Raw genomic sequence first — 22,003 nt, 5'->3', positions numbered from 1 at the left:
ACTGATGGGTATTAATAATATGGACGAGCTTTAGAGCACCCTAAAATCGTTATAAACTGCACCAATTAAAAAAAAATATTCGTTACAGGATCATCTACAAAATAGTTATAAAGTAATTTTATTGTGAAATGATAAAATAAAAAATTATATGACAAAAAAGAGAACTTTTTAAAAGGTATTATCTTATTTTTGTTAATAACTTCTCTATTTAGAATTTTACGAAAACAAATTATATTAACAAATTTGTAGAAAATGAAATCGCTATGAATTATGTCTTCACGAATTTTCTGTGAGAACTGTAGTTATGGATATATAGTGAAAAAAGCTCCTAGTGACTTACCCTATATATCCCAATATTAAAATTGTATCTTTTAAGAAACACAAGGTGAAAAGAAAATTTTTAATGGACTAAATATCTAGCACTGTTTGTAGAGAAACTATAGCCTGGAGTCGATGGGAATGCTAATAGAAGCCTAGGTTGAATTTTCAAAGCTTGTTCTTTATCCAGTCTAGAAATTTGTCTTCATCTTGGATTTACATTGTCAATGTTTGTATTTTGGTAAAAAATTGCTAGGAGATTTGTATGGTTGAATAGAAATGAGTTGATTCTAGAGTAAACGAAAAAAGTGCAGATTTTGGACTTTGCTAACTGCTGGTTTGTATAAACTTAGGACTTGACTTTTCGATAAATATCCGGCAAATCACTGTAGAATTGATTGATTTATATTCACTGTTCGTTAGGAACGAACGCAAAGCCATAGGCGTATAATTATTAAGTCTTTCTGCCAACTTAACACAACTATTCTCAACACATGTCCGAACATATTCAAAGATGTCGAGGTTCTGTCGAACGTCGACGTCTTCAAAACCAACGGAAATAACGGAAATTGTTGACAGTTTGTCACCGATTCTCTTTGGTGTCAAGACCTGTTGGTCGAGAACCGCTAACAGGCAGTACCTACCGGTACTCCTTTTGATCGGATATCACTGACCCGTCACTCTAGTTGTTCCAAGAAGTTGGGAGATTTGAAATACTCCGGTACAGGATCATCTAGCCTCGAAATAATCTTGTAGATGGATTTCTTCCATGATTGTTCGGCGTCGCGGCCTTCTTGGATCGCTTTGAAGAATTCTCTCAGGGTCTGCTCTACTACGAACCTGAAGTTTGAAGGTACCTGAAACACATATATTTATATGGATTTTGATGCGATTTAACTCATATCAACTTGATCAATAACAAAACAAACCTAATGTCGCTGAAAGGAGAAGATTTCATCAGATTTGACCAAATTATGCTCTACACACATATTACATCACTCAATAAGTCGTGTGACTGACACAAAGATGGTGCTGCCATTGCCAAATCCATATGACGTTTAGTACCAATTTTCAAAGGACTATTTGTAGAATTTTATGACATTTCGATTAGACAGAAAAAAGTGATAGTCGTTTGGGCGAAGCTACATGAAAACAATGGATTTATCATTGCTTCTTGATAAAAAATACTGTAAAAGCTCAGCAATGACTTCAAAAGTGTTATTCGGACTCTGCTCCATCGGAAACAATAATTTGTTATTGGTTTTCTTAATTTAAACGTGTGGTCGTACAGTCAACGATTATAGTGAATGTTCTGTACGTGGTTATTCCAGAAAATATCGAAAAACTGCACAAATTGGTAATAACTAATCGTAAATTGGAATTGTGTGAGATAGTTGAGACCGTGAAGATATCAGAAGGCAATGTGTTTACAATTATTGACCATGAGAAAGCTTTTTTGGCAGTGGGTTCCACGTTTACTCACAGTCGATCAAAAACAACAAAATGTTGATGATTCAGAGCAGTGTTTGACCATGTGTACACGTAATAAATCAGATTTTTTACGTCGATATTTGAACATTAATGGGACATGGATCCATCACTTCACTCCGGAATCAAAACGATCATCATCTGAGTGGACTGCAGCCGGTGAACCACGTTCAAAGGCACATGAGTCAGCTGGGGAAGTTATTGATTCAGTATTTTGGGACGCGCATGGAACTATCTCCAAAAGGAAGAGATAATCAATAGCGAATACTACAAAGGGTTGTTGGATGGCTTGAAAGCAAAAGTTTCACCAAGACAGTGAACCGATTCACAAGTCGATGGCAACGATGGTTAAATATACTTCGAATTGCTTTCTCATCCACCGTATAGTCCAGATATGGTTTCCAGTAACTACTGATCTCACAAAATGCTCGCCGGTAAGAAATTCAGCTCGAATGAAGAAGCATTTGCTAAAACTGAAGCCTATTTTGAGGCAAAAGACCAATCCTTCCACAAACACGACATCGAGATGTTAGAGAAGCGTTGGAATCATTATATTGCTGTTGAAGGAGAAGAAATTGATGAATAGAATTGATTTTTGGCATTGGTCATACGATTTATTGAGTTATGTGTTATTTAGGTTTGTTTTGATATTAAAGAAACTTTTGTAATTAACAAATATGATGAAATTATAATGTGGTGTATTTAGTGTGCAAATAAAAAAAAATTGAAAACCTATAGATCGTGAATTGCCCCGAGATCATCTAAAATGTTTCTATGATAATGAAATAATGTAGAGAAAATAAAATAGGAAAGCAAAATGAGAAGTGAAAAATAGAACATTTAAAAACGATAAAAAATATAAAATTAGCTTCTATAATTTCCATGAATAATAATATTTAAAGCGACCATGAAAAAAAAAAACAAAAATAAGAAGCGTGTTTTTGAGATGTCTCGGTAAAATTCACAAACCTGCGGGCCGCATACCTCGATGTGATTATTTCTATTGTAGTGCAAATTGAGCACCCTGTACAACTCGGAATCACCACCGACGTGAAGATCGTCCGCATTCTTGACACCTTCAGAGACGGCTTGTCTCGCGTACTTCTCCATTTGAATGTAATAGAATTCTCTGGAACAAACAAAATAACCAATTCAAACATTCCTATATTTCAAATTCAAAATAGTCATTTTTGATAAAAAACCCAGATGAGAGTTAAGAATTTTTTCTAAAATACGTACTAGTGTCAACCTCCAAACAAAGCTTATTTTTTTCGAACATACTATATAGTTTCGTAAAAACATAACCTCTAAAACCTTTTTTTTCTTTTAAATAATTTGGTTACCGATATTAGGGGTGAATAAACTTGGCTAGTGAAAGTAAGTCAATGCACCAGGTACATTTTTGTAACGGTTGCGTTTGTGGACATCTGTTCTTACCCTCTTTGATAACTAAAGGTAATTCAAGCAATTCAGGTAAATATTATGTTGTCAGAGACGTCGACCCCAAATATTTGCCGAAGCCGAAGTAGAAACGAAACTATTAATTTAAAAATTACCCAAAAACTAGTTTATACAGAAACCTCGACATAAATTTTATAGAACCAGATAACTTTGTATTCTTCTCTTCATTCTCGTATAACAAGTTTTGAAAATAAACTTTCCGATATAACAGTCAACTACTTTATATTTCAAAATATATTTGAAATAATTCAAATCCCTTCTTGGCTTTTGCTTGAATGTTTTCAAGTATGGATAATATAGCTGTCTAATTTCATTTTTAGTTTGTTAGACTAGATTAATTATAACTCGAAGATGATTATTCTTATTGAAATGTTTGATTCACGCATAAACAATTGTGCTACGCAATTGTGAATCAACAGTTTGTTTACGTTAATATTTTACCAGCTCTAATACAGCCATGTTAATTATGTATGCCCAATTGCCCTATAATTGGCATTTGAATTCAATGACATGACACTATCGTGTTTAGGTAATATTAATACGAATTCCACGTTAACGTTCTATCTATTATTGGTCTTCAATAGATTTTCAAATCTGCTTATTTGAGATAAAATACTAAAATTTGAATATTTTTCACCAATTATTTTGATAAAAATATGATGGTATATTATTTGAATGACTGAGTGAATAATAACCATTACATATCAGTGAAATAATGTATATTATTAACAACTGACTAGACATTTAAGAATATTTCATCTTACACTATTACAAATAAAAGCTACAAAACAGAATACAGAAGTTGAATAATAATATTAAAGAGATTAACATAGAAAATACGGAAATAATGAAAATATCAAACAAACCAAAATAAAAAAGGGTGTTAATACACGAATTTAAAAAGAAGATAATTATTAAGCTGGAGTATCAATTGTAAGACAAGAAGGGAGAATTGACGAAGGGGTAGCCAATAAGGTACTACCACCAATGCTGATCTATGGTAGCGAATCCTGGGTGTTCACCAACAAAGTGAAACAAAAAATAACAACGGGCGAAATAAAATTACTAAGAAAAAGTTCAGATAGTTTGTACATGCAAGGATGATACCTGAAGTACCTGTCTTACCAACAGAAAGAAAGTACAAAATTTTGAGAAAAAATATATTTATTTCTCAACGTAAGCTCGATACCCTATTTATAATAAGGAATGTCAAGCTAACCATTAACTATTCACATTTCTTCATTGTTGGAAAATCTTTGACCACCGAGACATTTTTTCAAGTTTGCGAACTAAATCTGGCAAATAGGGTGTATGAGGTAGCAAATCATACTGTAATTCATTAATTTTTACTGTTGCAATAACGGATATGTGAGCTGGTGCATTGTTTTGATAAAACTTTCTTCTTAGCCAAAATGCGAAAGTTTTTGCTTGATTTCTTTGTTCAAACGTTGCAATAAGTTGCAGAATACTTGCCATTGATAGTTTAGCCTTTTTCAACATAGTGAATGAAAAATTATCCTACGCGTATCCCATAAAACCAACGCCATGACCTTGTCTGCAGATGGAACAGTCTTTGCCTTCTTTAGAGCCGGTTTTCCCTTTTCAGTCCATTGTTTTGATTGTTCCTGGTTCTGGCGTGAGGTGATAAGTCGACGTTTCATCAATGGGTATGAAACTAGCTTTATTTGTGGAAAAACATTGCCAAACACTCTATGGAATCATCTTCACGACGCTGATTTTGTTCCTTTCTAAGTAAACGCGGCATCCATCTTGCACAAAGCTCTCTCGTGTCCAAATTTTCAGTTTATATACGATGTATCGCACTTTTTAAAATGCCTATTATGTCTGCTTAGCTCGTGCAGTTCCAGTCGACGATCACCCAGTGGATTTTCTTCAACATTTCTGGAGTCGTCAACTCATTTGGTCGACCACTGCTTTGCTGGTCTTCTCAATTCGTACGGTCTCGTCTAAATTTTGCTACCCAATATTTTACTGTTAACAACTAAGGTGCAGTCCCACCCATAGTAGAATCTAGTTCAGCTTGTATATTGATTGGGTTAAGAGGCCTTTCAAAATAAAAGTATTGTATCACATAACGATGACCAATACTTTCTAATACAACTATATTTCTGAAACAACTACGAATGAAGGAAAATAGAACAGTTAATATGAAATGGGAAATAAACAAAAAAATGAGAATCTGTCCCAAAGCTTTTATACTATTTCAATGAACAAAGTGTACAAAAAGCTTGCTTCAACAAGCTCCCCTGCTCTTTACGTCAATTTCTGCGGTTCTGACTTCAAATTATTGTGAATAAAAAATTCTATTGGATGCGTTTGATGTTCTCTCTATATATATTTCGGATTATTTCGGATTTGAATGACACACATCTTTTACTAAACAAAAATTCCTCCAGTACTGGGAATTTCATTTCTTTGTGAAAATATGGATACCATTGAAAAAATGATAAACGTACAACTTTCTGCAGCAGCAAATTTTGGCAATAAGAAATTTGTTTTTAAGCATACTTTTATTAATCAGAATATTTTACATTCTTCGAGTTAATTTGCTCGCGAGTATTAGATAATCTATAATGTCTGATGAAGTTTACATCCAGTGATTTTAACCCCCTTGGTCTATTGTCCATTTCTTCGAGTTTCTTAGTCTTAACAATTTCTCTAGTACTTGATATAGTTTTATGATGTTTGGTAATCCTCTCTTGGATAACTTCTTGTACAGTGGGCACTCCTAGGTCCACGCGAATGGTGTGATTTGATACATACCATGGAGCATCCCCTAGTTGACGATTGGGATCTCTGAATGATATTTACAACCCCACAGATCAATTTTATATGTCCATATAGGTAGATAAGAACTTTTCTACTGAGACTTAGGATTTCCTCCGTGTCAACCAATGATTGCTTTTATATCAAGTTTTGAGATGTGATGTTTCCTGTTAAGCTTTTTGTCAAGGTGGATTCCTAAATATTTAGACATGTAGCTTTACGTAGAGTGTTTTACTTTCATTAATTTTAATCCTTTATTTTAGTAGCCACTCTTATAATTCGTTTAGACGAGACTGAATATTTTTTGTTGCTGTTTATGGCTCTTGATTAGTGGAGAGGATTACAGAGGATTTTTTATTTTATAACCTATATGACTACTAAATACTAGTTTATATAACTTATATTATGTTTAATATTAGTTTTAAATAGAGTGTTATGTTTTTTTCATTATTTTTTTTAATATAAAAATTAAAAATAGATCGTTATGTGTTGAAATTCCATTTGATTTATTGAAATAATATCATGTTTTTGATGATTGTAACTTGTTTACAGTTTTCACCAGATTTCTCTGGAACTGCTAACAAAAGGTCCCTTTTGTGGTATTCATTAAATGATAGTTAAACCATCGAAATCGTACTAGTAACTAATAAGTTTCATTATACTTTAAAAGGCTCTTTTTTTAAACGTTTTATAGTATAGGATTAAATATATTCCACATTGTTTATATAAGATAGAAGAAATTTCAAAACTCTGTTACTTTGGAAAGTGTGTTGCCTTTATTTATTATGACCCGCTAAAAGTTCAAACCCGCATTTAACTGTCTACATTTTTAAGATCACGTAAAACCACCTGTAGGTTGATAATCGCTTCGTGAATGCTAAGGAGTAATTACAAATTATCAACGTGATAAAGTTACTGCTACAAAAAAACATACTGTATTATTAGAAAATCGATTTAATAAATATATTTATAGAATATAAAAGTGAACAATTTCCTAACCTCCAGTTTCATTCAATATTTAGTTCTTTCTAGTTTTTATATTAAGTTTAAATGTTAATATGCCATTGATTCAAATCTAGAGCCCACACGCTCATTTCATGAAGACTTTCTAGATTTTCTCTTTCTCGAGTTCGTATTTCAACGTCCTCCTAGTTGCTTTCAAGGACGTCGCCAAGGGGGGGCAATTGCCCACCCCTAGAGATCAAATTTAGCTAGGCGCAAAGCGACCAAAGACCTAAGGCCGTGCGAGCAATTGATTTCCTTATATATTTATGAGCCTTACAAACATTATCTCAGGAAAGAAAGTGCCTTATAACTGCATGCGGCTACTTCCAGAATTTCTTTCTTTTTCAGGATTGTGTTGGTAGCCAAATACTCGGCTTTGATAGAACCCGTTGTCAACGTACTCCAATCTGTAGCTTTGGACGCGGTGAAAGCCTCGGAACACGTTAAAAGGATTTTACTTCTAATTAAGAATCCGGAGAAAGTGACAGACGAAATTATGAAGGAAGCTGCTGTTGTTCCAGAGAAAGTCCTAGAAGCAATAATCCAGCAGAAAGCCTTTCAGAATACTGGAAGAGGTCTTTAGAAATACCATACTTTAATTCGATTATCACTTTCCTTGAAGTACGTTTTGCTGAAGAAAACACGCCATCATTCGTATTATCTAAGTTACACCCGGCGCAGATCTGAATCTGAATCTGTTGACCTGTTTTATGATTTACCGATTAAAATCGAACTTTAGCAGCAATTGTAGCACGATCTAACAAATCTAACAGTTGTTGGTGTTCTAAAAGAAACAAATTCTTTATTTCCCGAAACGGAAAAAGCATTGAAAATTTTGATCGCTTTACCATGCACGACCTGTACAGTAGAGCGATCCTGCTAAGAAGCACCATGGCAGAAGACAGTTTTGCAAAAAATCCCTGCAGGTTATGTTTTAATTAAATATTACTTTTGTTAAAATAAATAATTATTTCTGTGTTTGAAAGTTTGATTTATTGCGTTTATTGCGTTGTCGAGGGCTTGTGAAGACCTAATCAAAGTGTAACGCTTCATGTTTTCGACTGTACCAGGCATAATTTTTATCCTCCATAATATTACCTCATTAACCCCTCTTTAGTCATAAGTTGGCAACACCCTTCTTTGCTTTAACGCTTCTTCTACAAAACCCCAACACCAACAACATTCACTAAATGAGAATTTTCCACTTATTCAACGATTATAACAATTTAATCACTGGAATATCAAATTTGATGTTTAACTTTTGATATTTTTGCAAATATCTCTTTGGTTAATCGACTTATCTTTGAAAATAATAAAATTTCATGAAAAATTACAAAAGTTTTTGAACTAAATTATCCATGATGTGGAAAAATGTTTCTTAATTCAACTTACACATAAAAAGCTGTGAAATTTTAAGGTTATGTCAAACTAATTATCACTCACACAGAATGGTTCGATCGCCTTCTATTTACCATTACTTAAGGCCATTAGTAGTCTCTGGTATATTTAAGTTAAGGGGTTGCAAAGAAATAATTTTTGGGCCTTATTAACTCCTCAGAATGCAGCTTAGTATAGAGGTAAATTGCCTCTGATTGGCATATTTTGGGCCGCTCTGTGTTAATTCTTATTTATGTAAAAGTGACTCCTTGAAAATTATTATTCAGTGTGTAATATACTAACAAACAACGAAGAAAACAGAAGAAGAGAATGTAATAATGAATCATGATGATAACTGTTTGTCAAGACAAGATCGAAACACAAAAAAAAAGGATCAACAGGACTTTATATGAACATATATTGTTTCCTTTTTTATATGACGAATAATCGAAGTAGGGAAAAATTAAACGATTATGGTTAACTCTTGAACAGTTTTCAAAACTATCTTGTTTCGAAAAATCGTCTGTTCCTCTATTATTGAAGAATTTACATTACAAAGTTTCTTAAAATGATAAGGTATTGTTAATTGTTATTAAGGATCCCATAAATTGATACAACTGACATTAAATTAGAAAATTGGAACAGTTTTTTTTTGATTGTGGAAAAATTTTAAATAACAAATCGTAATTATGTCTCATATATCATTATACAGTTTCAGTGGGTTTTACGGAAATGGAAAATGTCTTGTTAAATATAATAACTATTGTTTTTTCGATGTAATTGTGGAAAGTTCTTGACGACGTGAGCATCATATCTCAATTTCAATGGAAGTGTTAAATCAGTTACAGTCTGATAATTACCACTGTAGTTGGGGTTTGCATCGCAAATTCCTACCCTTATCTAAATAATTAACGACAATGCATGTTTCCTATTATAGTCTCTGGTAACAATACATTTAGGAATTAAAATCCCAACTTTCTTTCTCGATGAGAAAAAGATCATACTTCGAAGAGCTTGTGCTCCTGAAACAAAGGACGAAAAAATCGTATTGTATCTAAGTTCGCTTCGGAATTGTAACTTGAAGTTAGTTAGACGCTAATTAGGCAATGTCAAATGTCAATGCTAATTAAAAAAAAACAGAAGTAACTGGAAAGAATAAAATGAAACCGACAAATTGGGTTAGAATTTCTTATTAATATATACCTGATTCGGGGAAGTTTTTCGTTTGTCACTCTCGTTATATTGTCTTGAGAAATTTTTAATAAGGATGTGCTCACACCACTTCCCCCTATTTCATTTGTTTTCCAAACACTGGAATACGAAGTTTCAACACAGAACTTCCTTGAGAAGAATCATTTTTTTGATTCTGTCACGTCTGAACATTCGAAAATTCGAAAAGTATAGCTGACCATTGTTACAAATTTGTTTATTGAAAACGTCAACGTCCTAGCGAGGGTAAAAGAAAAAATGAAAAAAAAGAAGAAAACCTTTCTTAACCTCATTATCAGAATACTGTCATTTCGACTGTTTTATTAGCGTCAGCAAATACTAACAGAAAGGCGAAGACTTTGTCGGATATAAGAAAAATTTACGAAGGGAAAAATGATGTTAGTATCTGAGGTAGAAGAAGATGATGAACAGCATAATAAAAGGAAAACTTGCAGACATTATTAAAGCTGCTGAAACAAGGAAAATACCCTATAAAAATATGATGATGCAAAATGTACGTACATCACCTGTTCAATTTCATCATCGTTATTATATTAAATCTTTTACCACTTTACTGGTCCTTCCGCTTTGGTAACAAAAAATAATCGGACGGAGCCAGATCAGGACTATATGGTGGGTCTTTGATCTCTCTGTCACTTCCTTATAGTTAATCAAAAAGTGCTTATAATACTTTTGCTTCGATAGGATTATACTTTCTTGGTCTTTGCAAAAAAAATTATAAAAATCGTTTCGACGCTGCACTTAGAACACTTCCACTAATTTATTCTTTTTTATTGTCGTGTCCAGCGAAACAACTTAGATTAATTTTAATTGTTTTATGATTCTGATCAAATTCCACACTGGGATTGTTTGATATGGGGATTCTAAATCGATCAATTTTTAGGAGAAAGATTTATAACATCCCCGATTCAGATACTTCAAGAGATATCGATATCGTTATGGCATAATTCAATAAACAAAAAATGTATCTTATTCAATATTCCCAATAAATTTCTTCAATTTAAGATTAAGATTAAAAATTGAAATGTTATAAAATAGAAAAATCCAAAGAAGAACGTAGATACTATCATAGAAAAAAATAACTGTTTTTTTGTTATTATACGATGCGAGTTATAAAATATTTGAACTTCTGAATCAAATTTTTTTTATGATTCCGATCAAATCACACATAAAGTAATTTTTTGATAAGAGGATTCCAAAAAAGATATCGGTTCTTAAAAAAAATTCGAAACAAAGGAAAAATACGGTAATATTCATGAAAAATTAATTTTTGAAAATTATGTTTCTTCGATTTGGAAACTGATATAACGTTAGGAATTTTTGGACGAAACTACAGTACTTAACTTTAAGTAAAATTGAAAAAAAAATCTCAATATATTTCGAGAAAGAGACGCGATGTCCTTTTTTACTTTTACTTATAGGCACTGCATGGCTTTTATAGAACATGTTTACACTTTTTTCTAAATTTTTAAGTAAGAACTCGGTTAACATTAACTGAATATATTAACTAGTCAACATGCCAACAGATGGAATTCGATTCCAAACTTTCTACATTCCTAACCTAAAAGGCGCATTCTCCGGGCCGAATTAAAGGGAGTATATACATAATTTTCTTTTTCTTAATTATATCATCAATTTTTTCTTTACGAGATATTTCTTTAGAAAATATATACATGAAGAATTATATACCAAGAAGTTTGTCTTAAGTCATCACTAGGGTTCGCTCCGAGGGAGATGTTATAGACGCGCAGTTGTTTAAATAAAAGATATAAAACCGTTGGGTTTTCTCCGCCGGATCTCAGCGGTAAAGTTCGTTAGTTAAAGACGCGTGCCGTCTTAAGACGTTCAGGGAATTTCTTTAAGAAGGGTCGACAACGAAGGTATCCCACAGAAAAAAGAAAGGGGAGTGTAAATCAAAAGGCACAGCTGTTGAAATCTTTTGTGTCTGTTTAACGTCTTTTACTTTTTAAAGGACCCTTCTGTGACTTACCTTGGGAAATATGCTTTCTTTGCAGACAGTGGCGGAGAAGAGAAATTTTTACGATAAAATATTATATGTGTTTAAAGTTTATTTTCAATTTTTAGGTTAGATTTTAGTCTTTGTATATAACATTAAGACTTTTTTAAAATCCTAATTAAGTAGACATACACCTTACGATGATTTGGTGATGATCTTTAGGCTTCAACTTCGGCTTTCGGATATTTTTGCCATATGTGACTCACATTTTCAAAAATGATTCAAAATTGTTTTATATTGAATCTTTTGTACCACAGGGATGTCGCTAGATGGAATATATATCGATCAAATACATATTTTTGAGGAATATAATCGATTTTTTTACCAATTGGAAGTGAATAATCGAGATCAAAATCGAGCAAACTAAATCTGATTTTCATCGCTATAAATACTTTTCCTTGATTTTTCGCCGGTGTTTTTCTTCTGGGAAATAAAAAAAAACTGAAACGAAATTGGTCTTCAGATATTTTTATTGTTAAAGGGGAGTAATTTTTGAATGATAGTCTGTACACTACACATCGTATAGTATGATTAGGAAGATATTCGAATACTTTAGACTTTTCCATGTTTTAAAACACCAGATATTAACAAAATTTTCCAGTTTCTGTCTGACGTAATTAGCAGCTTATTTTACAATTTTATATGCAACCTTGATAATTCTAAAAATTTCCCTTCGCGTTAACTGCATTCAGCACTTAATTAAAAATCATTCAATTAAGGTCTTGAGACTAATTAGTGGGGTAGGTAGGTATTTTTCTTTACATCCAGGGATGTTTTTTCATTACTTTTGCTTAGTTGTTATCTCAGTTTAGCTTGTTAACATGTATAATGACTCGTAAGTCATTATGTAGTTTGTCAACATCGTTAAGACTTTTCTCCGTGACCGTTAGCGAATGTAATAATTTCAAAATCAATTTTGATAATGAAACGTTGAAATTTTCGCTTTAAAATGAGAATACTTTCTATAAGACACTCGCTTCTTACATGATCTGCAACTTTTCTAACAATGGAAACAATTATTATTATTAGTTATTATCAAATATGACATCGTTTATAGTTTGGTACACCAAGGAATAAGAACGCGAACCGAGCAGTGAGATCGAAATAAAGTTGCTTGCCGAACGTCACCGAAAAGTCAGATTAATCAGATGTACATAGTCGAACGCAGTAATTATAAACAAGTTATGACATTGACAGTTATGACAGTGTGCTTTTGGCGGTTAGTTCAGTCATATAATACGAATTAGAAAATAAAAACAATAAAAATTAATCAGTTTACCTACTTTAAATAAAAAAAAAACAAATCGATATACGATGTAAGTTAAAATAAATAATCAATTTATTATAAACTTGATTTGAAATTTTTATATTACAAACGAAAGAAAAGTTTATTTAACTGTCTTCCTAGAAGAAGCGCAGATGTAAAAGCGATTGGGGCACCTCAAAATATTTGATAATGACATCAGATACTAAGCTACATTGAAGAACACACATCAAAAACAAAAATTAGACATAAAATTATGATAACTCTTCAAAAAGTTCTTATGTCCATATTACATCCAACTGTGGGGTTGTCTTAAAGATAATAATCTATAAATAATTCAGCGATATTAAAACAGCACTGAGAAGCGTTTTCAATGTTTTTTCATTATTATGTCCAGAATATTGGAAAATTTGCTGAAAGCCATGAGGAACAGGTCTCACAACATGTCATTTCTACGTCCATCTCCTCGAAATTTGGACAGAAATCTCAAAAAATTACACCCTACTACTCAATGAGAAATTATTTTTTACGTCCTGTTTAACGTCGATAGAAAGTTTTTGCTAATTGTTAATGAATAAAAAAACAAAGTCAGTTGAACGATCTTTTTTCTATGATCTGAGATGTCCAAGTTTTTGGTCAGCTCTGGATTGCCCAAAAGTCGAATTGCTATTTTCTGTATTGAATCGAGCATCCTCGATGCCCTTCAGCCCTCTACTGGCTGAATAACTGTCTCAAGTTTGGTATTAATACACAAAAAAGAACAAGAAAATAATGATGAGTTGTATGAGCCGAGAAAGTCGAGAGCGTCATTGAATAACAAGCAAAAATAAGTGAAGAAATAGTAAATATATGATAATTAGTAAAAATAAGCAAGTAAAAGATCTTCCAAATGTTTCAGAAAAGACTCTCAATTATACATAGATAAAGAAGATTTTTGTTAACACGCTTTTATTAATTTCATATCGATATTGTCCTATTTTGAGCAATCTAAGTTTACTTAAAACCTGGTATGCTTGTTAAAAATTGACGAAATTTCGATACTTCGATAAAAAAATCTTATTATTCGCCGGGGTTCATAGGTTTCTATGAATATATTTTATAGTTTTACAGAATATGCTCTAAATATAATCCTTTATTCATCAATATTTTCTATAAAGTGAATATCAGCAATTATTAATTAACTTTCGAAATCAATATTCATCAATTAGATGTGATTAATTAATTATTGATACAGCATGTGGTAAGATTGTAGCATCTATGATTTCACTAACGGAATGGGTGTACCTCACTATTACCCCGCAAATTACTTCCGGTTATTTAATTTTCCTTATACGCTTCAAATTGACTTTGGTTAATTTTTAATTAAAGCAACACACCTTGATTTATATATTGCCTGAAAATCCGAATCTGCAATCAACTTCGCTAATGATTAATTTTCTACATTTTTTTTAATATATTAAGAATTATATTTCACCTATGAATGAATTTGGTTTTTATCAATTCAAGTATCATGATCCCCAACCCTTTAATTACCAAATAGTAATTAACTTCAAACTACTCCAATTGCGAATGCAATAAAAAGTTCGATAGTTTCAAGTATCTGGAATGTTCTGGAGTATAAACCGGAATATCGATCAAAAGTGAAGTGAAAAACGTTTTGGTGTCTGATAAGAGCCTACAAAACAACGTAAAGTCATTTTCTATATTCTTTTTATTACCAAAATTGGTATAGATTAGGACACGTTATATTGGAAAAATTACTTATCTTATCTATGTAGGAACATCTGTCTAAACATACTGAAATGAAGTCGTGTGGGGTGTATAAATAAATTATTCGTTCAATATTAGGAAACGTGTTTGCTAATAATCTAAGATTACGAAAAGCTGCCGCATCATATACGTTATCTGAGCTTTATTTGATCATACCTGTTACCTACCATTAGACTTAATAGATCGTCATTCCGCAAATATAAAATTATATAGTCACCTGTAATGATAACATGAAAAAATTTACTCCACAAGGATAGTCCCAGAAGTACATGGCTTGACCTAGAGATGGCGGTAGCTGCTTGAAAAATACCCATTTTATTAGAAACTAAACAATCTGTGCAGTACAAGTTTGAAGACACCACGTTGTTTGGTCTTTTTTGGCAGCCATCAATAGTGAACGCTTTCAGTTAATTAGTAAACATGGAAAAAATTGGTCAACTGAACTAGATTCTACCCTGGGTGAGACATCTCTTCGGGTAGCGTAGTTTAAACGAGATCATACGACCTGCGGAAACCAGCATCGCAGTGGTCGACCAAACGAGGTGACGACCCCAGATATGTTGAATAAAATCCACTGGATGATCGTCGACTGAAAGTGCGCGAGCTATCAGACATAATAGGCATTTTAAAAAGTGCGTAGATCGCATATTAACTGAAAATTTGGGCATGAGAAAGGTGTGCTCAAGATGGGGCCGCGTTTGCTGTAAAAGCAGTATCGCGAAGATGTTTCCATCAAGTGTTTGGCAAGGTATCAAAGAAATAAAGCCGTTTCATAACCATGGATTGAACGTGGGTCCATCACTTCACACCCGAAACAAAATACTAATCAAAATAATGGACTGAAACGGGAGAACTAGCTACAAAGAAGACAAAGATCGTTCCATTAATACGCAAAGTCATGGTGTGGGTTTTTTTGGAATGCACGGTGGATCATTTTCATTTGCTATCTTGAGAAAGGAAAAAATATCAACGGCGAGTATTGCTGAAACGTTTTAGCGAAGAAATCAAACAAAAACGGCCGCATTTGGCTAAGAAGAAAGTGTTGTTTCATAAAGACAAAGCACCAGCTCACATATCTGTTATTGCAATGAATTCAAATTTAAATTGCTACCTAATGCACCTAATGTGCCAGATTTGGCTCCCTCGGATTATTTTCTATTCTCAGATTTGAAACAATGGCTCGGTAGTCAAAGATTTTCCAACAATGAAGAGACAGTTAATGACTATTTTGAGAATATTGACGATTCTTATAATAAAAAGTGTATGGAGCTAAAAGGATATTGAATTTTCCAAAATTTTTGTTGTTTTTGTTGAGCCAGGTACTTCTGGAACCATCCATATATATCTTTCTAATCACAAGGAAATTCCGAAGAAAATGACCTTTACGTGTAAATATGATAAAGTTCATTTTAAATCTCAGCAGTAATAGAAATGTGAAAAAGGTGACTATGTATTTTTTTTATTCTTTACCGTAACGCTAAAGACCGGCAAACTCACCCCTACTTTCTTTAGATTAGGAAGCAAAAACCGGGGGATGTGTTTTATCGATTTTTGATAGTAGTCCTTTACTCAAAAACTCTTAGGGAAGGTTCTGTACAATAACTAAGGGTTCAATATTAAGGGTGCGTAAACCATTACTAGCACAGTTTGAAATTATAAAATAAAAATAGAATCTATACAGAATGTTCAGACACTGAATCACAAAATTTCGGAAACTACGTAAATTATAATTAATTTCCAAACATTGAGACCTTGAACATCTATTAATCGCTCCCGATATTTTTGCATTAAATTATTGGACACCCTATATAAAAATTTCTATATTAAATATCAATATAGACAATTCTTAGAATTAGGTATGCATTTAAATAGGTCCTGAAGATCTTAATATACAGGGTGTTTTAGAAACTTATCACTTTCGTATTAATTTGGGGAAGGAACGTTTTGTTGGGAGACCTTGTATAAACAAATAGTTACAAAATCCTATACAAAAATGATTTCTTGCCAGAGGATTTAAATTTGTATAAATATCTGAGAATTATGAAAAATATTTTCAAAATAACTCACCTGAAGTTAGAAAACCATTTCACCAATTGGGCAGTGTTGTTTTTATTGAATTTGATATCGGGGAAGTACATTTTTAGGACTGCTGAGCTCGGATACCTCACCCAGAAGAACATCAGCTTCGCTTTCCTGAGGTGCATCGGTGTTAATGTTGACGAGTGCTCAGGAGTTAAGGAAATACCGGGCTAGTGTGCAAAACAAATATTTTTTCACGAAAAGATTCAAGATCAAAATAAAAAAATCATATATGGTTTTTTGTCCTACTTTTAACTTATTTTTCTTAACATATTTCGAAAAAATTCTCACATAAGAAATTCATAATAACTGTAATTTTATTGGTTAAAAATTGAAATATATTGTGTGTAAGAGTGAATTTCTTCGTAACTTTAAGGATTCTAATAAGGTATTATTTAGATTTGGTTTTGATATCTACCCACTTAACCCCCTTAAGTAGGAGGTTGTATAAGAAGACCTACAAAAGTGGGTATTATACTATAAAGATTAAATTCTAGTCTTGCAGATTTCACCCTTTCAATACGAGGGTGAAACAAAGAATTGAAAAGAGCGCATTCGCCAATTTAAGCAAATTAAATAATTTAGTTTAACATGAAAAAAAAATGAAAATTTCTTAAGTTGAAATACATACATGATGCGCACTAAGATTTTTACTAAAATCTTTGCATAAAAAGGATATAGTAGGCTGCATTCCATCGTAAGAAATATCTCCAGAATTACAGTCTGAATTTCTATCACCGTTGTCCATGTTTAACCCATTGGATGGGGCTCTCATATGCCCATAGTCCGGGGAGGCTCCATGTTGGGCAGCCGCCAATAACGCGGGGTGTAATAAGGTTGGGGGATGATGAATTGGCGGTGATTCTCGTTCGATCTTGTGCATTCGAGGCGGGGAGGAGGAAGCCTAAAACAAATAAAAACAATTCCTCGTCAACTAATTAGTTCCCCTATATTTTATATTAACCAAGTGATCAGATTTAAATTGTTTACAGTGATCCATTTCCTGAAATTAATGAAAATATTAATTATTTTTGAAATTTGAATGGATAGAGATGCCGCGGCCGCGGTTGATTATTTCACCTTGCTGAAACAAATGATGACTAGAAACATCGTGAGATGCTGAAATTTTCTAATAATAATTTCCTTATTCCATAACTGAAACACGACTATTGTTTTCAGTCGATAGAAGACATAGAAGTGAACGTGTTTCTATAGAAAAGGTCTAAAAGACAAATAAATAACAAAAATTAGGTTAAATAGATTAGATATCATAAAATTTCTCGTGCCTTAAATAGTTTTTTACGATTTGATGTAAATGTAAATGTACAATAAAAATAATCGACGTAATGAAATGATATAAAATGGAAAATTTACCTGCATTGCCATGTGGTGGCCGTGACTTGGTCCATGGAAGAAGGGGCTGTAGGGTGAGAAAACCTGAGATTCGTGTAGGCCTGGATTGGGAATCGCCACCGACGTCGGAAGGGAGACGGGCAACATCGGCGGCGGCTGGTGATATGGGGGCGGTCTAGGTGATGTACATGTGTTTGGTTCCATAGCAGCTGGCGACATACCCATACCGTCTTGTCCTAAAATTCTGCTAACAGTTCTGGGCGTTATTCTGGTATCTGTGACTTTATGGCGTTTTTTCTTCGGAGCAACGACTAGACTGAGCGCTTCGTTTTGCTCTGGCGTTTCTTGTTGTTTATTAACGCAAAACGGATGGTTCATGCCGTACAATGGAGCGCTGATTCCCGGAGGTTTCGGCGGATGAAACATCGGAGGTCGTATGTGAAGTTCCGAAGGTTTCTGCATATTATTCATATTAGGTACAGGCATCATGGTAGGACCGCTAGAATTGCCGTTCACCATGTGATTCTGATGATTGGGTGGTGGAGCTTGAGGAGGTTGAGGCCTTTCCGCCACCTTAGTTCTCGGAGATTTCCTATCCAACAACTGCGAGGCCATCATCAAATCTTTGTTCAATTGTTCCGCTGCCGTGGCGGCGTCTTGTTGCTTACACCGTTTTTGATGAACGAATCGATATAGTATAGAATCTATGAGATTCGATAGCGACGCCGTTATTTCACTTTTTAGAGCGTCAGCGAGACCCTCTAAATCCGTACCGTTCGGATTTAAATGTCTTATTATGTTCAGTCGTTCTGCGATATGATTAGATTCGGGTTTCGGAGGAGTTTGCTGTTGAGCCGATTGTATTTGTTGAGATTCATTGTTAGCGGCCGCTTCTTTAGCCAATCTAGCTTCTTGTTCCATGAAAAGTTTGTGACTTACCCCTAGATACATAGCTGCGGCGCTGCTCATGTGCTGATGCGGATTGTGTAGGAATCCGTTGTGGAACGGAGGAGCTGGAGGACTTATCTTCATCTTGCTCACTTCTTGAGCTAGTGTCGGTTGCGGAATGGGTGTAGGAGTACTTGTCGTTACCGGTGAAGGTGGAGCTGATCTCTTACTTTGTTCACTATCGCTCGGTATTTCTTCGATTTCTTGACTTTCTTCCGAACCTTGTTCTACTCGAGTACAAAGCGCCATATATTTTTGTTGCATTTCAGCTAGTTGTTCTTGCATAGATCTCAATTGTGATTTGAGAATATTCTTTTCTACGCGTTTTTGGCGAATCGGTTCTATTTCTTCTTCGTCGTCATCGACGTATCTTTCGGCGTTACTATCATGTTGTTGCGGTTGATATAATTTTCGTTTTTTACAACCGTTTACTTGAGGTGGTGCTGGACTTGATCTCATACCTGTTACTATATTTTCCACTCGTGCTTTCTTCGCGTCTTCCGGTTTTGCGGGACTCGAAGGTTCTACTTTCGGAGATGGAAGTGATTCAGTTTCCATACCGTTGAGGGTTTCTTCCATGAGTTCTTGTTGTCTTTCACCGGATTCTGCTGATAAACACTCTTTCATAGTTACGTTAACGTCGTTTCTTTCTGGACTTGTCTTTGGTTCGTTGTTATTGTTATTCATAATATGTTCTTGCCCGTTACGCATATCCTGTTCTAATGCTAAAAGTTCGTGCTTCCTACCTTGGAGAATATCTCGAAGCATATGATGCGCAAGTTGTTCACCACTCGGAGGACTGTTATCACATCTTATAACGTTATCGAATTTCGCGTCTTCACCGTCCGCGGCATTTTCGGGCTTTTGTCGACCTAAAAGCTCGTTCAACATTTTTGCGGGCGCGAACCCCGGTCCGAAAAGACCGAACTGTTGCTGTTGGGTAAAAATGGCGCCGTATAAATTACTACCACCACCGAGAAAAGCCGGTCGCGAACTAAAGTTCGGGATCGAGGAATACGAATTACGCGGCTCGCCGGCGTCCACGCGCTGTCTAGTTCTTTTGGATTTCTTCAGGAGCTTATCTGTATACAAACCGAACTCTGTCTCCTCCTCCGATGACATCATAAGTTGGAGCGTTATTGGTCGTGCAGGTCCCCCTCCAGATTATCGTCCCCACTTTAAGAATAGTCACCCATGTCAATACCTGGAAACAGAGAGAGCATGAGGCATCGTCACGGCGTCGGCTGAGACTGCCGACACCTGCGGTCTCAGCACAACTGTTGATTTTGTATGTATATATATATATATATATATATATATATATATATATATATATATATATATATATATTATGACGGTCGTTTGCCGATATGAACCCGACAACACATTCTTTTTCTATCTACTACGAATAAATCGGAAAAAGATGGTATTTAAATTTCATTTTTATTATTACCTATTATATTAGTATTCCAACAAATTTTTCAAATCGAAATTTCATCCATTTTTAACAATGACGCATATAATTTATATAAATTTCGTCATATCTCTTTATATTTGTCGAAAAACATTCTTCCTAGTTTACGATATGTTTTCACGAGATAATATTTACAGAATAATACAGTAGAAAAAATACTTAGAACTGAGTTTAATAAAAAAAATGTGTAGAAAATATTTCTTTGGTTTCCATAAAAACAATATTTAGTGTGAACAATTTTTTTTTATAATTATCTGACGGGAAAATCCCAAACATTCGTGAAAACAGCGAAAAAAATAAAAAAGCTTCTCAATGAAACAAAACGAAAGAAAGAAATTTTCAAATTAGATTCAAGGAATTCAAATCTAACGCAAGTAAGGATAAAAATTAGTCACTAAATGAATCCTGGAGGGAATAACTGAAGTATATGAAATATGTGAACACGTTTAATATACGGGGTACGGCGCAAAATCGTATTGGGTACACTATTAAAATTTTTTATGAAAGGAAGTATTTATTAATTACGTGATAGTCCCCAAGAAAAAAGAAAGTGGAAAAACTATATATTTCCTTATTTGCGGGAGATTTAAATACAGTATAGTCTTTTTGTTTGGTCTTAAGGTCACCTAAATTGATTAAAATCGGGAGTTGGTAAGTAACCTTGGTTTTGAGTCAGTCTAAAATTTAATGAAAATTCGTGGTATTCGCTGAGATTTTCTCTAGATCAATAGGCTGATAGATAGAATTTATAGTTTTAATTTCAATTAGTTTTAATTGAGTTTTGCTTTTAGTACTTGTTACCAAAATATTTGAACTAACTTGAAACTAATTATTACAAAACACGAAGCTGAGGGGTAACTAATAATTTTGTATTTTTAGGTTAGGTTTTTCATGTTTTAACTTAAACAAAGCCATCATTTGTTTGGAAATAACATGACTAAAGTCAAGGTTTGAATAGTATAATAGTTTGAGTAAAATTCAGTAAACAAACGTCACTGAGATCTAAGCGCATTGGGCTACTGCGCATCAACTGTCAAAACAGACCCACCTGTACGTGAATTGTGAATTCTATGCCGAAAGTTTAACTTCTGAACTCTAAATTTCATGATTATTAACTGTTGCGTGCTGTATTTTGGTTTGAAATTTTTATTTGAAACTCAATGTAGCTTCAGAAAATAAAAAATTTGAGGCTTCTTGTGTGACCTGGGGGGATGCTCCCATCTCTAGGCGATCCTATTTACTAATGATAAACTTTGTACGGTAATTTTAAATATTATTCCCATAAATGTACTTAAGCTGTAGAGAACACTGAAAAAAGGTTTGGAGGGGTCAAAAACCCCCCCAAAAATTGGAAATTCTGTTATATTTTATTTAAAAAGAATTTTTTCTCGACAAATTTTAGCGGAAATACGATTTTATGTATTTCTATCTA

The 22,003-nt window shown here is 33.6% G+C and overlaps 1 protein-coding gene across 11 annotated transcripts in view; it reads right to left on the bottom strand.

Annotated features, from left to right (window-relative positions):
* Nucleotides 1-548: 548 nt before the first annotated feature.
* The window catches only part of LOC130896152 (homeobox protein prospero), a 229,720-nt gene continuing 208,265 nt past the window's right edge, over nucleotides 549-22,003 (bottom strand). For 4 of the 11 annotated variants that reach the window (XM_057804058.1, XM_057804048.1, XM_057804038.1 and 1 more), the window contains exons 3-7: nucleotides 18,171-20,301; nucleotides 17,428-17,700; nucleotides 16,785-16,966; nucleotides 2,791-2,935; nucleotides 549-1,175 (exon numbers count right to left, since the gene is read on the bottom strand). In XM_057804058.1, the coding sequence (XP_057660041.1) occupies nucleotides 996-1,175; nucleotides 2,791-2,935; nucleotides 16,785-16,966; nucleotides 17,428-17,700; nucleotides 18,171-20,222 (2,832 nt within the window). In that variant the 5' untranslated portion in view covers nucleotides 20,223-20,301 and the 3' untranslated portion in view covers nucleotides 549-995. Of the gene's footprint in view, nucleotides 1,176-2,775; nucleotides 2,936-16,784; nucleotides 16,967-17,427; nucleotides 17,701-18,170; nucleotides 20,302-22,003 lie in introns of all 11 variants that reach the window. The other 7 variants (XM_057804028.1, XM_057804017.1, XM_057804006.1 and 4 more) reach the window with 3 other exon arrangements.

This window comes from Diorhabda carinulata, chromosome 1 (genome assembly GCF_026250575.1).
Source record: "Diorhabda carinulata isolate Delta chromosome 1, icDioCari1.1, whole genome shotgun sequence".
Taxonomy (NCBI): Eukaryota; Metazoa; Arthropoda; class Insecta; order Coleoptera; family Chrysomelidae; genus Diorhabda; species Diorhabda carinulata.
Note: the sequence above shows the minus strand (reverse complement) of the source record. Positions and strands in the feature narration are given on the sequence as shown.